This window comes from Plecotus auritus, assembly GCF_963455305.1.
Source record: "Plecotus auritus genome assembly, chromosome: 2".
Lineage (NCBI taxonomy): Eukaryota > Metazoa > Chordata > Mammalia > Chiroptera > Vespertilionidae > Plecotus > Plecotus auritus.
The window spans coordinates 169,467,870-169,483,728 of NC_137771.1; the positions used below are offsets into that span (position 1 = coordinate 169,467,870).

The 15,859-nt window shown below is 44.7% G+C and overlaps 1 protein-coding gene across 1 annotated transcript in view; it reads left to right on the plus strand.

Moving 5' to 3' along the window:
* Positions 1-756: 756 nt before the first annotated feature.
* LOC308243049 (protein mono-ADP-ribosyltransferase PARP14-like) overlaps positions 757-15,859 on the plus strand; it is a 75,941-nt gene continuing 60,838 nt past the window's right edge. Inside the window, exons 1-4 of the mRNA XM_080658111.1 lie at positions 757-1,022; positions 9,088-9,221; positions 9,955-9,988; positions 14,018-14,254. Coding sequence (XP_080514237.1) covers positions 836-1,022; positions 9,088-9,221; positions 9,955-9,988; positions 14,018-14,254 — 592 coding nt within the window. The 5' untranslated portion in view covers positions 757-835. The remainder of the gene's footprint in view (positions 1,023-9,087; positions 9,222-9,954; positions 9,989-14,017; positions 14,255-15,859) is intronic.

Consider the following 15,859-nt stretch of genomic DNA (forward strand, 5'->3'; position numbering starts at 1 on the left):
ACCCTGGTCTCAGCCACTCCCATCTCTCACCTGGGACAATACAGTGCACGTACAACACAATGGCATGCCTTCTTAAACCTCCAAGGTTATCCCCCATCATCCTTAGGCCTCAGAATACATCTCATCTCCTCATAAGCCCTCCAGGAGCCCCTCCTAATTTGTGCCATTCTGTGAACACCTATGTATTCCTTCCAAGAGCACTCATTCCGCTGTGTCCTAACTCCTCTGCCCCACAGCTTCCTGAGCTCAGAGAGGGCAGGAACTGTGTCCATCTGTTGAATCCATCCCAAGTGCATGGCACCTTGTAAATATTACCTAAAAAACTGTGAATGTACTGTCCTCCCCTCCTGCCCCCATTTCTAGACATAGAATATTAGCAGATCCGGGAACAAAGTGCAAAGGAAGGTAAACGAGGTAAAATTCTTATAGTTCATTAATTGTTGAAAGAAGTTCCCCAGCGGACCCCAAATATTCTAAAGATCCACAGTTTGATGAGCCATTTCATTTCCTTGTCAAATGTCCTGTTGAGGCAAAAATAAAACTGCAGGAAATCTGGTGACACAAAGCTGCTGATTCCACCTGTGGCTTATGTGTGTGGCAAATGAGCCCTGAATTTAGGGACCCGTGTACACCCTGGATGTATCTTTGCTCTGGGCCCCAGATGAAGTGAAGATTTTGAGGGGGTGACTCATCAAATCTGGGGTTGCTGTTTACAGCCAAAGGCAGTAACCTAAGAGCAGGGAGGAGTTTTCCCCTGAAACGAAAGCGAAAGAGGCAAAGTTAGCTGCTTTGAGCTGGTATAGGACTAGCAGTCTCGCCCTGAAAAGGGCTGAGGATGGCTGCGCCCGGCTACTTCCCGCTGCTGGTCGAGGGGTCCTGGGGTCCCGATCCCCCTAAGAGCTTGACCACCAAGTTGCAGTTGTACTTCCAGAGCCAGAAGAGATCGGGAGGCGGGGAGTGTGAGGTCAGGCAGGAACCAGGCAGCCCCGCCCGCTTCCTGGTGCTCTTCCACCCGCTTGATGGTAAGGGGCGCCTGGGCGGGGGTGAGGGGAGACCATCAGGCTCTCCCTGCGGGGACACGTGGACTGGGGCGCGCAGCGGGACCGGCTTCCCCAGCAGCAGTTGGGGGTGGGCGGGTTGCAGAATGGACCAGAAATGCGCGGGGTCGCTGCGGTTCCTCTGCCCTGCGCTTCTAGGAACTCAGCGGTGCTGCCTCTGCCCGGAGGTGGCAGGTGGGGGCAGAACCGCGCCAGGTAGAACCGAAAGGCGCTGAGAGCCCGGGCACTCGCCTCCTTTGACAAGGCTACATAGTGCCTTAATGGCTTAATACACAGTGTGCTAATGGCAGAGTTGCATCTCTTGCGCTTTTGGTCTTCTGCCTATTAAGGCAGCAGTTGTAGAACTCCCAAGGTTGATGGGAACACGATTTGAAGGGAAGAGAAAGTTTCCCGGGATAGAAAGGGAAGATAAAATTGGTTGAAAATAGGTACGTTGATTTCTGTTGGGGGAGACCATGGAAATCAGACCTTTGAAGAGATTCCTGCAGTTATTCTGAGTGAGGACAAGTGAGTCTTTAAACAATGAAAGTCAGTGTGGGGATGGACGGGACATATTTGTGTGCTGTTCTGGATTTGGTGACTGATCCTATGGGAATGGGCAGTGCTCCATTGTGCTCCATTTGAGAGTGAGGGAGAGGAAGGGGGAGGGAGAGGAAGGGAGAGGGAGGGAGAGTGAGAGCCCCTCTTCTTCCTGTTAATTTTTAGGGGCGGGGGGGGGGGCGGGGAGGAAAGGGGCTAAGCAACATGAGATTTCCCCATGGGTCATGGAGTTTCCCAGTGGTTCTGGGGTCACCTGGGGAGGGGCAGAGGCCTGCTGAAAATCACATTGCCTGGGTGAAATAGAGAGAGTTATTGGAGGGAGATGGCAGCTTGCTCCTGATCCCCTCTGTCTTTGTTGGAAGTTTGCTGGTACCTGTTCCTGGGTTTCAGGGTGGACCTCAGACTGGGTTGAAGCGGGTTGAGAGTTGTGAGCTTTTGAGGGGGAAGTTCCCGCCTCACAGGCAGTTGAGCAGCTGAGTTCTCTCCTGCTTGCTTTTGCTGTTGAAGAAAAGGGGAGGTCCTGTCTGGTGGGTTCAGTGGTTAGAGGATGGGCCAGTGCACCAAAGGGTTGCAGGTTCAATCCAGTGCTGATGTGTCTCTCTCTCACATCGAACTTCCTCCCTCCCTCCCTCCCTCCCTCCCTCCCTCCCTCCCTCCCTTCCTTCCTTCCTTCCTTCCTTCCTTCCTTCCTTCCTTCCTTCTTTCCTTCCTTCCTTCCTTCCTCTCCCTCTCCCTTCCTCCCTTCCTCCCTTCCTCCCTTCCTCCCTTCCTCCCTTCCTCCCTCTCTCCCTCTCCCTCTCCCTCTCCCTCTCCCTCTCCCTCTCCCTCTCCCTCTCCCTCTCCCTCTCCCTCTCCCTCTCCCTCTCCCTCTCCCTCTCCCTCTCCCTCTCCCTCTCCCTCCCCCTCTCTCCTTTCCACTGTCTCTAAAAATCAATGGAAAAAATACCTTCTGGTGAGGATTAACAATAACAACAACAACAACAAAAAAGAAAGGGCGAGGACAAATACCAAACATCTGCTTGCTTAAGACAACTACCAGGTTCTTTACGGGGAGTCATGTGACCAGACACTCCCAGAGCTCACACTTTTTCCATTGGAATGTCACAGGAGAGGTTGTGGACAACCCCTAGTCCTCCTTTCCTTCCCTGGATTTGAGAAGCGTTTGGGCCAGAGGAGAGGCAAGGAGGCTTACAAGGCCATGAGAGCAATTGGAAAGCTTTAAGCAAGGATCCAGAAAGGAAAGCGGAAACCCAGAGAGGAAAGGGGTACACAGATTGTGCGAAAGAAGTGAGGTGGCAGGGGGCAGGAGACAGGAGACTTGCTTGGCTCAGAGCTTTATGGAAACAAGGAACACCGTTTTCCAAGGATTAATTTCACCAAGGAATGCACAGAAGGGCAGCTTATGATGTCAGTCATTTCCTCAAGAGATGTTACCACTGTGATTCCAACTGTTAGCATCACCATGGTTCTGGCCCTTAGCAATGCTTTTCTTCTTTAGCATCTCTTAACCCTCAGCAGGTTAAACAGACACAGCCCAGCTCTGTCCTAGAGACTCAGGAGCCCTGAGTGTGGGTGGGTGAGAGGGCATCAGCTCTTTGAACCAGCACCCTAGGTGACTCTAAAGCACTGAAGTTTGAGAATGCTGGTTGTTGATGTCCCTGGATGAACAAGATGGGAGCCCATTATAGGAAATACACACAGCATAAAAATACAACCAGTGCAAAATATAATTCTGTGATGCTAACATCATTCTGTTCTAACCCTCAAAGTAGAACCAATTTCAGTCTCCTGCCAGGCTTCTTCCTTCACCTGTTCTAGCCCACGACCCCCTACCTCCACCCCCAGGCTGCCCCAATGACCCCTTTGTGTTATCCCCAGCACAGACATCTCATAATCTGTGCAACTGATGACCTTTTATGGTCAAAGTTCTTGGGAAGTGGAAAGTCCCAGTGAGTTTCGGTTTCCTATCAGAAGACAGCCTTCTCAGCAGCAAGTTGCCAGGAAATTGCTAACAGTGAATGACCTGCCTGGCAGTCCTAGGGCAGGAGATCTTGTCTTTACAGGGAGACCCATCCCCTCCACACCAGGAAGTGACCACAGCAGGTGCAGTCTTGTCGTGTAACAAGACTTTAGTCATGTAATTCACATAATCAGGCTGAGCCCACCAGCATTTCTCTGTGGAGATTACGGTAGAGCACACCCGAACTATTGAGAAGCTGCATCTTACTTTTATATAGTTCATTGAATTTCTGAAAAGATGAGTGTAAATTGACTTGGAAGATTTTTGGATGTGTACATTTATCATCCTCTCTGGTCATAATTTGGCTCCTGATTATTGTCAGTCTCTTTGGCGTGAGGAAACCCATTAGTAAAAGCAAATGTGGATGGTTTGAGATTAGTGCAGAAAGGACACAGTTCACATAGGTCCGAGTGGCTGGACATCAGAGATTCAGCCTTATTCCTCCCAGATTCACCTTTTCCTTGTTGGGGAGCACTTACTGATCTTGCTGCCATCTGCCCTCTTGAAGTAGTGGTGCCCATGCATATCGCTCACAGAACAGGATGGCATATTTATTTTTTTAAAATTATTTTTAATTGATTTTAGAGAGGAAGGGAGGGAGAGAGAGATAGAAATATTAATGACTGTTTGGCTGCCTCTTGCATGCCTCCTATGTGGGATAGAGTCCGAAACCTGGTCATGTGCCCTGACCGGGGTTCGAACTGTGAACTCTTGGTTTATAGGTCGAAGCTCAACCACTGAGCACACCAGCTGAGCCAGGCTGGCATTTTTATTTCATTATTTAATTTAATTTAGTTTAGTTTATTCTCAACCAAGGATATTTTTTCCATTGATTGGAAGGGATAGGGGGAAAAGGGAGAGAGAGAAAAAGAAACATTGATGTGAGGGAGACACATTAATTGGTTTCCTCCTGCACTCGCCCTGATTGGGGCCCGGGGATGGAACCTGCAACCAGGTACATGCCCTTGACAGGGAATCAAACCCCTGGCCCTTCCATGGGAGGGTCGACACTCTTACCATTGAGCAACACCGGCCAGGGCCAGGCTGGCACATTTAAATACGTAGCTTCTTCTCTGGCACCGGGTTATCCAGCCCTTACTCAAGCTTAGGGCAGCCCCTTAGCAGTCTTGGTGAAGACATCTTTCCTCCCATAGAGAGTGAAATTTGAGTCTTACATTATTTCTGGGGGTCTGTTTCATTCTATTGGCATCCTACCCTGCCATGGATGGTTGAGGTGGGAAAGCTATTTAAGACCCTCTTTTTGAAAGATTTCTACCTATATTCTTGGCCTCGTCAGGCCAACCATATCAGAATGCAACATGGTAACCCAACATTCATGGCAGGGCTGCAACTGTGAACAGTAGGGAACTCTCAAAGGTTCCCCTTCACCCTGACATTTTTGTACCATCTGACTATGTCGACCACATCTCCTCATCTAAACTCACTCCCTATTCTCCACAGTCTGAGATACACTAACTTTGCCTTTCTTTCTCTGCCTGCCTCTTCTTATAACTTACATTTGCATACCTCTTGTGTGTTACAAAATTCATTCACAGACCACTGGTTTGAGTGAGAAAACAGATTTAAGAGAAGTTCAAATAATTTCTCAATGTCACTCATCTAGAGTTGGAATTCTGATCCAGGTTTTTTGAAAGCTTATGTTCACTGTTCAGTTGTTGTTTTTTTCCACTACAGCCCAGCTGCCTGATGTGCTATTTTTTTAAAATCTCTCCATCCATTTTTTCCTTTTCCTTTTACTATCAGATGTGAGGCTTTTTTCTTCACAAGTTAAAGAATTGATTGAAAAACTTTTAAACTATGCTCCTGGCCATTCTGCTCATTGTTACCCGAGTCACCTTCCTAAAACATGGCTTTTATTATGCCATGTCCCAGCACCCAGTCTTCACTGGCTCACCGTGACGGATGCTTTAATTATTTCATTTACTGTACAATAAATATTGCTCCCTTTCTGAGTGCCCACGGAACATCAGGTACTATACTAAATTCTTTATGTTTCTTCAATTTAATCCACGTAACACCCATATAATACAATTTTTTAAAATAAATCTTTATTCAGATTATTACAATTGTTTCTCCTTTTTCCCCCCATAGCTCCCCTCCACCAGGTTCCCACCCCACCCTCTGCCCTTACATCCCCCCCACTGTCCTCATCCATAGGTGTATGATTTTTGTCCAGTCTCTTCCTGAACCCCCCATACCCCTTTCCCCCTGAGAATTATCAGTCCACTCCCTTTCTATGCCCCTGATTCTATTATATTCACCGGATTATTCTGTTCCTCAGGTTTTTAATTCACTTGATTTTTAGGTTCACTTGTTGATAGATATGTATTTGTTGTTCATAATTTTTATCTTTACTTTTTTCTTCTTCCTCTTCTTTAAGAATACCTTTCAGCATTTCATATAATACTGGTTTGGTGGTGATGAACTCCTTTAGCTATTTCTTATCTGCGAAGCTCTTTATCTGCTCTTCAATTCTGAATGATAGCTTTGCTGGGTAGAGTAATCTTGGTTGTAGGTTCTTGCTATTCATCACTTTGAAAATTTCTTGCCACTCCCTTCTGGCCTGCATAGTTTCTGTTGAGAAATCAGCTGACAATTGTATGGGTGCTCCCTTGTAGGTAATTAACTGTTTTTCTCTTTCTGCTTTTAAGATTCTCTCTTTGTCTTTTGCTCTTGGCATTTTAATTATGATGTGTCTTGGTGTGGTCCTCTTTGGATTCCTTTTGTTTGGGGTTCTGTGCGCTTCCTGTACTTGTAAGTCTATTTCTTTCACCAGGTGGGGGAAGTTTTCTGTCATTATTTCTTCAAATAGGTTTTCAGTATCTTGCTCTCTCTCTTCTTCTGGCACCCCCATAATTCTGATGTTGGTACGCTTGAAGTTGTCCCAGAGGCTTCTTACACTATCTTCAACTTTTTGGATTTTTTTTTTTTCTTTTTGCTTTTTCGGTTGAGTGTTTTATACTTCTTTGTATTTCAATTCTTTGACTTGATTCTTGTGTTCCTCTAGTCTGTTGTTGGGTCTAAGTATAATATTTTTTATTTCATTCAGTGTATGTTTAATTTCTAGTTGGTCCTTTTTCTTTTTTTTTCTTTTTATTTTTCAGATGCTCATATATATTATTAGCTACAACTGTGCCAGGCCCCATTTTAAGTGCTTCTGATGTTTTATTTTTTTCCAACAACTTATATGCACTATTATTAAAACTCACTTTTCAGGTGAGAAACAGGCAGGTTAAATGCATCTAAGATCACACTGACAGTTAAATGGCAGAGACTCAGGATTTGAACCTTCTGGCCCCTGAGAATACATGATTCACAGTAACTGCCCTCTGAAATAATTCCTACATTACCACACTAGACCCCCATCTAATTTCCTGAAAGCAAATAGTGACCCACTTATTATTCTCATAGCACCCAGTTTTATGTGCAAATAACATATATCCATGCCACAAAAACTATTATGTGACATGTTCACTCTTAATGGAGTTGTGTTAGAACTACCTACTTACTGTTATCTAGAAGTTACTAGAGCAATTACAGCTCCACAAACTTTAAAACTACATCCATCCTAAGCCTCAGTTAATAATAATCTACTTATTATGAGACCAGTGTTTCTGATCTTTTCCCCTCCAAGACCTAGCAATTATCATTTTATGTGCCTCAGGCATGAAACAGCTCTGGCCACTGACACAGGCATCAAGCTAGGATGAACTAAGGACTGTACATCTGCTTTGCCCCTGATTCATATAAGAGCAACACCACCAATCAGGTGTCTCCTTGCCCATTGCCAGGGGGTTAGTTGGTCCTTTTTCATATCTTCGAGGGTCTCGTTATATTTATCGGCCTTTTCTAGGATATCTTGAAAAGCCTTATAACCGTGGTTTTGAATTCTATATCCAGTCGTTTGTTTTCCTCCATTTCTTTCGTTTGTGATCTGTTTCTTTGTCGCCGCATTTTCACTGCTTCCCTGAGTTGGTAGGGTAAATTTGTGTGCTAGGTTTCCTATATGGCCCAGTGGGTCGGCCCCCCCAGTTAACCTGAGGTGGATACTCTTGGTGTACACCTTTGTGGACTGTGTGTACAGCCTTGTTGTAGTTAAGTCTTTATTGTTGTTGGTATCACTGGGAGGAATTGACCTGCAGGCCAGTTGGCTGTGAGGATCAGCTGTGTCTACGCTGGGAGAAGTTCGGTGCTGGAGACAGCCTTATAGGATTAGACTTGCCAAATTGCAAAAGCCTCTGTGCTCAGCTTGGATGGGGTGGAGTCTCAGGGCGGAGCAGACAGTCTTGGATTCCCGTCAGCCTTGCCCTTGCATGCACGCACCTCCAAACCTCTGCTTTCCCCGGCTCCCGAATCTCCGCCCGAGAGTCCAGATTCCCCCCGCAAGAGCATGGGTCCCCAGGGGCTCGCCAGGAACTGGGGTTCAGTGCAGTCAGAACTGGGGTTCAGTGCAGTCAGGAGCCTCCGACTCCCTTCCACTAGGGAAAGCCTGTGGCAACCTCCGCAGTCCCTGTGTGCACTGGCGCACGCACCTCCAGACCTCTGCCTTCCCCGGCTACCAAGCCTCCTTCTGAGAGTCCAGACTCCCCCCCGCCCCCATAAGAGCGTGGTTCCCCAGGGGCTCGCCTGGAACCGGGGTTCAATGCAGTCAGAACTGGGGTTCAGTGCAGTCAGGAGCTTCTGACTCCCTTCTGCTAGGGAAAGCCTGTGGCAACCTCCGCAGTCTTTGTGCGCACTGGCGTGCGCACCTCCAGACCCCTGCCTGCTGGGGGTCCCCCAGGTCTCCCCCGGGTCTCCGAGTCTCCAGGTGCCTTTCTCTCTACCTGACAGTCCAGACTTCCCCTGTATGAGCCTGGGACCATGGGGTTTGGCCCGGAACTGGGGTTCGGTGCAGTCATCGGGGACTTCCTTCCTCCTCCTGCCAGAGAAAGTCAGCCAGGCTCTCAGCCGCCCTTCCTCTCTGCACGCACAAGGCCCCTTTGCTGTACCTCCAATTCTCTGTGAGCTTTTCTCTTTCCTTCTAGTTGTAGAATTTTCACTCAGCTAGCTTTCCTGTGGTTCTGGATGGTGTCCGTTCTGTCTTTTAGTTGTAGTTTTGAAATCGTTTTGCGAGGCAGCAGTTTAGGTGCTTACCTATGCCGCCATCTTGGTTTCTCGCAAATTCACCATCCATATAATACAATTTTTATTAATTGCTTATTATACAAGAAGACTGAGGCTTTGGGAATACTTAGGTTAAAAATAACTTTAAAGATATAATTCAAATCCATGTCTGCTGGCTAAACTTTTCCTATTTTTTTTTTTTTTTTTTACCACATAAGGTCTCTCTTGGAGAATTGACTCAGTAGTTGATTGATAATGACAAACGCTTTAGAAATATAGAATAATTTTGTGAATAAAGACTGCTTGATGGTTCTCCTTCTCCTTCTCCTTTTGTTGATATTTCAGTTCGGCAGAATGTTCTGGAGAGAGAGAACCACGAGTTAGCATGGCCAGGAAAAGGAACATTTAAGTTAACAGTCAAGTTGCCTCCAGCCCCAAATGAAGTCCATGATGCCTCTAAGGAGAAAATTCCAGAAAATGTAAGTAAAGGAGTGAGTACCCAGGAAGTAGGCTGTTCTCTCAAGGTGTGTGGGATGGGAAGCACAAGGAGGAACACCTAGTGGAACAAAAAATATAAATCAAACTGCAGTGAGAAATGCAACTTACAGATGTGGTGGGATAGGTATGGAATAATGAAGGAGGAGGCACTTTTTGTTTGATTTTAGACACTTTGGGAAAAGTCAAGATTTAGGGGTTATAATAAGGGAGGTTTGAGACATAAAATTTTGGGTTGCTCTTAACCTGGAACTTGATGTATTTGTTTTACTTTTACATTCTTTTGAGGAGATAGCAATCCATACTGCATGTACTAAGTATTTCCTAAAATGGTATAGTAATAGAATCTACCTTGTTGGTTTGTAGGATTGTTGTGAGGGTTGGATGAGACAACCTGTGTAAAGCAAATGGTACAGTGTTCACAGGAAAGACTCAACAAATGTTAAATGGGGAGAAGCTGTAGATCTTACCCCATGCCCCAGGCACTTGGTATTCACTGGGGTTTCTGTTACTTGTGACTAATTTTTGCCAGTGATTTTTGTTCTGAGTAACTGTGCCACCACATATGGGGTTCATTCAAAAGCATTATTGCTGGAGTTTTCACTATTGTGTTTGTTGATCCTATATCTCTAGGTTGGTCTCAGGCACATTTTCTTAATGTAAAGAAATTTACATTATTGCCAATTTATTAATGCTACTTTATTGATTGAATTTCAGGAATCCAAGACCAGAGAACATGCCAGAGAACCAGGTAAGGTCTCAATTGAGATGACTGGCCTTCACGGGGCAGTTTTGCTTTGATTAAAGATGGCCCTTGCAGATATCATGCTTATCTTCTTTATTTCACCAGGCAGGTTTTTCTCAGCTTGGCGATGCCTTGGGCTGCATCCTCTTTATACTCTCAGAAGGCTGTTCAGAGGGTCAACACTGGGGGAGTCACTTGAGCTCCAAGGGCTCAGGTCAGGAGGATGGAAACAGCTCTCTCTGTGGGGACTGGGAGACACCTTGCAATTGAGGGGAGGGCTAAGAGGTGCCTGGAGGAAGGTGATGAAGTGATCTTTAGAGCCCACTTGTGCCCAAGCTGCTCTCCAGAAGCAAGTACATGACGTATCAGTGGGTGCTGTGTGTGGCTAAGTCAGTTTCTGAGCACTGGGTGTGGAAAGTGCTGTCCTCAGGAGCCACTACAGGAAGGTGTGGGTCCTCCGTGGATGAAAGCTTCTGATGCTGGGTGCAGGATGGGGTGCAACCCTCCAGAGCAGCAGCAGCCTTCTTGTCCCATCTGCTGTAAGATAGAGCCTGACACCTAGTGACTATTGTGGAGTCTGTTGCTTTACTAGTGTCTGGTGTTAGCCTGTAGCACCTGACATTACTAAAGAAGCAACTGGTTTTCTGGGCTAAGCATGGTGTTATAAGGGGGAGGAAATGGTGAAATGTGTTGAATGGCTGAGCAAGAGAGATAAAGTGATACATATCCAGATCTTAGGGAAAAGAAAATTCCAAAAAATGTGGAATATTTTCTTTTAAAGTAGAAATTGTCTTGAGAACATGTTTAGATTTTTGCAACTTTTTATTTTTGAAAATGGCACTAAGATGAGAGCATGGGGCCATTGTCAGAGCTCTAGAATTTCATTGGAATGGTGCTGAGGGTGGAGGGTGGTTACCTAGTAGGTCCCATATCTAAGGGAGGAGGAGAGCAGAGGACATAGCACCATGAAGGCACTAGGCATGCCTGAAACCCATAGCTTCAAGTTAAAGATTGACAGGCAATGACAGAGCAGGGAAAAGCACACACCGACATCAGGGGATATGAGCACTGAACCAGTGTCCTGTTTCAGGCCAAGCTGAGCTGGGTTGGGCCTCAAAGGTGGAAACCAGCAAGTGGAAGAACTAGGAGAAGAGAGACGAACAAGAGCAGAGAAATGCTGCTCACTTGTGGTCAGCAAATTCTGTTTATTCCAAGTCTATATTTCAAGCCTGGACCCTCTTCTAAATCCCAGAGCTGTGTTTGACCTTTCTGTTGGAAAATATGTTAGCACCAACGTGTCTGAAGCCACGTGTGTCATCTGCCTCCAAACCAGTGCCCTCTTCTGTCCTTTTTATTTCTCTTCAAGTGCATAACCAGTTTGCCCATCACCGACTAGGAATTTGTCTTTTCTTTAAGCTTTCACATATGTTGGACTCATTCATTCCTCCCTCAGCCCAGGCCCCCATTATTACTTTACAAATCCAGCATGGCAGGAATACCCTGCTTGGTCTCCCTGTACCTGATGTCCTTCTCCTTAAATCTGACCAGTCCTGTGTATTGCTGGATATCTGGTCATCTTTTTCACAGAAACCTTCCCTGGCTCCCTTACCACCAACTGCAAGATAAAGTCCAGACCACATTCTGGATGAAGATGACTTTTCTGGCCTCATTTCTTACATCGCTGTACATGAGAGCTCCTTGAGCTTTATTGGTCAGATCACCATTTCCTAAATAGTTTGGCACAACACGATACTCTGCCTGTATTCTGTTGCTCACAGTACCCTCTACCCCACTTTTCTCTGCCTAAATTCAATAGACCCTTCAAGATCTACTCAGATTCCTCCTCTTCTCTAAAGCCTTTCCAAGCCAGCCATCCCTTTATCTCTCTTTTCTGGAATCCTGACTTAATTGTTGGTGCTCTTTATATGGCAATGCCTCTCTTATGATGAAGCTTCTAATAGTGGGTTGATAAAACTATATTGCTTAGCAAGGCTCTCATCATACACTCTGCCCAATACTCTCATTTTTTATTTTTAAAAAATATTTTATTGATTTTTTACAGAGAGGAAGGGAGAGGGGTAGAGAGAAACATCGATCAGCTGCCTCCTGCACACCCCCTACTAGGAATGTGCCTGCAACCCAGGCACATGCCCTTGACCAGAATCGAACCTGGGACCTTTCAGTCCACAGGCCACCGCTCTATCCACTGAGCCAAACCGGCTAGAGCAATACTCTCATTTTTCAATTAAGTGATGTGCCCAAGGTCACATGGCTAAAGAGTGGTTGGAGTCATGGGTTGAACTCATAGAGCCTTACCCCCAGCCAGTACTCATTCTGGTTTGTCATACCTGTCTCATTGCATGCTAGTTTATGTTCCTATTGAATCCTCTAGCTATTTCTTATTTGGCATGAGTGTTTGTGTGTGTGTGTGTGTGTGTATGTGTTTCTTGGCGTGATCTAACTGCTGTAACAGTGTGTGTGTGTGTGTGTGTGTGTGTGTGTGTTTCTTGGCGTGATCTAACTGCTGTAACAGTGTGTGTGTGTGTGTGTGTGTGTGTTTCTTGGCGTGATCTAACTGTTGTAACTGTGTGTGTGTGTGTGTGTGTGTGTGTGTTTCTTGGCGTGATCTAACTGCTGTAACAGTGTGTGTGTGTGTGTGTGTGTGTGTTTCTTGGTGTGATCTAACTGCTGTAACAATGTGTGTGTGTGTGTGTGTGTGTGTGTGTTTCTTGGCGTGATCTAACTGCTGTAACAGTGTGTGTGTGTGTATGTGTTTCTTGGCCTGATCTAACTGCTGTAACAATGTGTGTGTGTGTGTGTGTGTTTCTTGGCGTGATCTAACTGCTGTAACAGTGTGTGTGTGTGTGTGTGTGTGTTTCTTGGCGTGATCTAACTGCTGTAACAACTCCCCAGGTCACAGTGCAGTGTAGTTGGCAGCTAGGGTGGTGGCTGGAGTCTAGACTGCTTTATGCAGTCATTTGGGAATCCAGGGCTCCTTGATACATGGCCTCCAAGGTCACTGCAAGAGAGAATGGAGATCCATATGAAGGAGACACGTATTGGTCATGCTTGGAAGTGGAATTCACCCCTTCTTTCCATATTCCATTAGCCACACGAACTCTACTATAGGAATTTAACTGTAGGAAGTCTGGGCAATATTTCCCAGAAAGACAACGAAATGGATTTGATAAGCACATGACATTTTACTCTGCCATAATAAACATTTACAAATATCAGTTTCTCTTCTCATTTTTCTTGAATACCTCCATTAGAAAAATAAGTTTCTTATCTAATGCTTTTTACAGACCCTCTCCACATATCCAGTACCTTCAACATAACAAGGGCTCCAACTGAATAGTTGCACAAAGAATGTCTAAAGATCCTATTATACCCATCATGCTTCACTGCACTGGATTAAGCATAGAGTGAGACTGACTTTATGTATATGTATAACTCACGTATGGTCAACAATGGGGAGGAACAAGCTGGCTGGAGTGATTGCTATTCACTGAGTTTGATGTACACATATAGCCCTCTAAGCCATTTTGCTTTCTCTGTGTATCCCGCAGTCATTCAGTGCAAGCATCTATTTTTCTCTTCAGTGATTGGAAGTACTGCTTTTCAGAGCATAAAGTGTTAGATCGTGCTCATGTTCAGCATCATCAGATATTCTTGCTTTCCTCCAGTGGTCCAAGCACTAAATCTCCAATTCAAAAAACACTTACTGAGCCTCAAGTGTATACCCTGTGCTAGCAATCCCAGGATGCATAAACATGTGTCTTGCCTTTGAGAAACTGAGTTCAATAATTATACTATGGTGCTGGAATAGAAGTATATGTCAGCAGGAAAAGGTGTAATAAAATTGAACATCATCATCATAATTCATTTAAGTTAAAAGCCTTCTAAGATCTGTTTTTATTTGATTTAGCTAAGAGGTTGGGAAGGAAAGAAGACAGTGTCTTATGGTAATTTACTTTGCTAAAATCCTGGTAGATAAATATAACATCGTGACCTCTTTTGTATCCCTAAAATCAGATGCATCAGAAGATACACAAATGTCTCTCAACAGAAGATCAGAAAAAATGGAAGATGTCCCAAAGCAATGTGAAAATATTCCCTCTTTGGTTGCATTTGAAAATCTCAAAGCAAATGTGACTGACATGATGCTAACCTTGTTGGTGGAGAACATAAGTGGCCTGTCCAGTGATGATTTTCAAGTGGAAGTAATACGAGATTTCGATGTTGGTGTAGTTACCTTTCGAAAATACATAGGTAAGATGAAGTGACCCTTCTTTTCTGTCTTTTTTGCACAGCACTTTGGGATTTGGGACATCCAACTAATGGAATGCCTTGGAAAGTTTGACTCTTGCTAGAAGCTGGTAATAGAGGACTTTAAGTTAATATAGATCCTTTTTTATTTGAAAGAGAAGCAATTTTGTTGTGAATCCAAATTATGGCATGTTTAATAAATTAAATTTATTGTATGAGTTTTGTTTGTTTGTGTGTGTGTGTGTGTGTGTGTGTGTGTGTGTGTGTGTGAGAGAGAGAGAGAGAGAGAGAGAGAGAGAGAGAGAGAGAGAGGACACAAACAAATGAAAATCTAAATGAAGTCCAAAGATCTTAAAGTGATTCTGAACATAGGAGTCAGTGTTTGCACGTGTTACCTCATTGAGAGAAGTAAATATTGATCTGTGTCACCAAACTGGACTTGAAGTAATAATTATAATACTAGCAAATACTCAAATGCTGTTACTGTAAGTCAGGGACTATGCTAAGCTCTTAACATTAATTAATTGATTTGTTCCTTTCAACAACTTTTTGAGATGATTATTATTATTTCTCATTTTACACCTGAGGAGACAGAGGTGCAGTGATGCTAATAAATGAAGAACTGGATTTGAACCCTGGCAGCATACCTCTATCCAGCCTGTACTCTTATCCCCTTTACCATATATCTCCTCAGTGTTTTCATGGTCATCCACATATGCAGGGAGAGTAAGTGCATGTGATGCAGAAAATGAGTGCTGTTTGAGGTCTGTGGGAGGAGTCTGTGAGTTGGAAGAGCCATCTCCAGAAAAATGGGGACATTTTCCAGTTCCAAGTCCTCACAATCCCATAGCTGTGGCAGTGGAATGGTTCATTAAGAGCACAGGTCATGCCCTGGCCAGGTGGCTCCGTTGGTTAGAATGTTATCCCATGCACCAAAAGGTGGGTTCGAAGTTGATGTTTTTCTCTCACATTGATGTTTCTCTCACTCTCTGCCTTCCTTTCTCTCTCAAATCAACAAAAACATATCTCAGGTGAGGATAAAAAAAGGAAGAGCAAGGTCATGAAGTAAAAATTCCAGCTTTAACATTTAAGTAATTATCTGAGGTTGGCCGAGTTACTATCCTCTGTGTGCTTTGCTTTCTTCACCTATAAAATGGGGATAATAATACCTACCTTATTCAGTTTCTGTGAGAATTAAAGAAATAATGTTTGAAAAGCTCTTAACATAGTTCCTGGTAAGGACATGATAAGGACTCAATAAGGGAGCTATTCTGATTTCAAATTTTTTATTATTTGTCATAAAGGTAGAACTAAATGGACTTGCTTTTGTTTATTGAGGAAAAATTTTGAATGCCTACTATGTGCACATGTCTAGGTGCTGTAGTATTAATAGGAGATTTTGCTGTTGCCGAGATGAGTAATTCCTGGTCCCTGCTTCTGAGGAACTCCTATGGGGCAGGGTGGAAACCAATACATTAATGAACAGTGAAGATCAGGAGGAGAAGTTGCCTCCCTTGGCTGTGAACAGCAGGCTGTGGGGAATGGGAGGAAAGGGGACCCAAACAAGGCAGCGTGGCTTTGCCCTGCCTACGTCCTTCTATGAAGCTT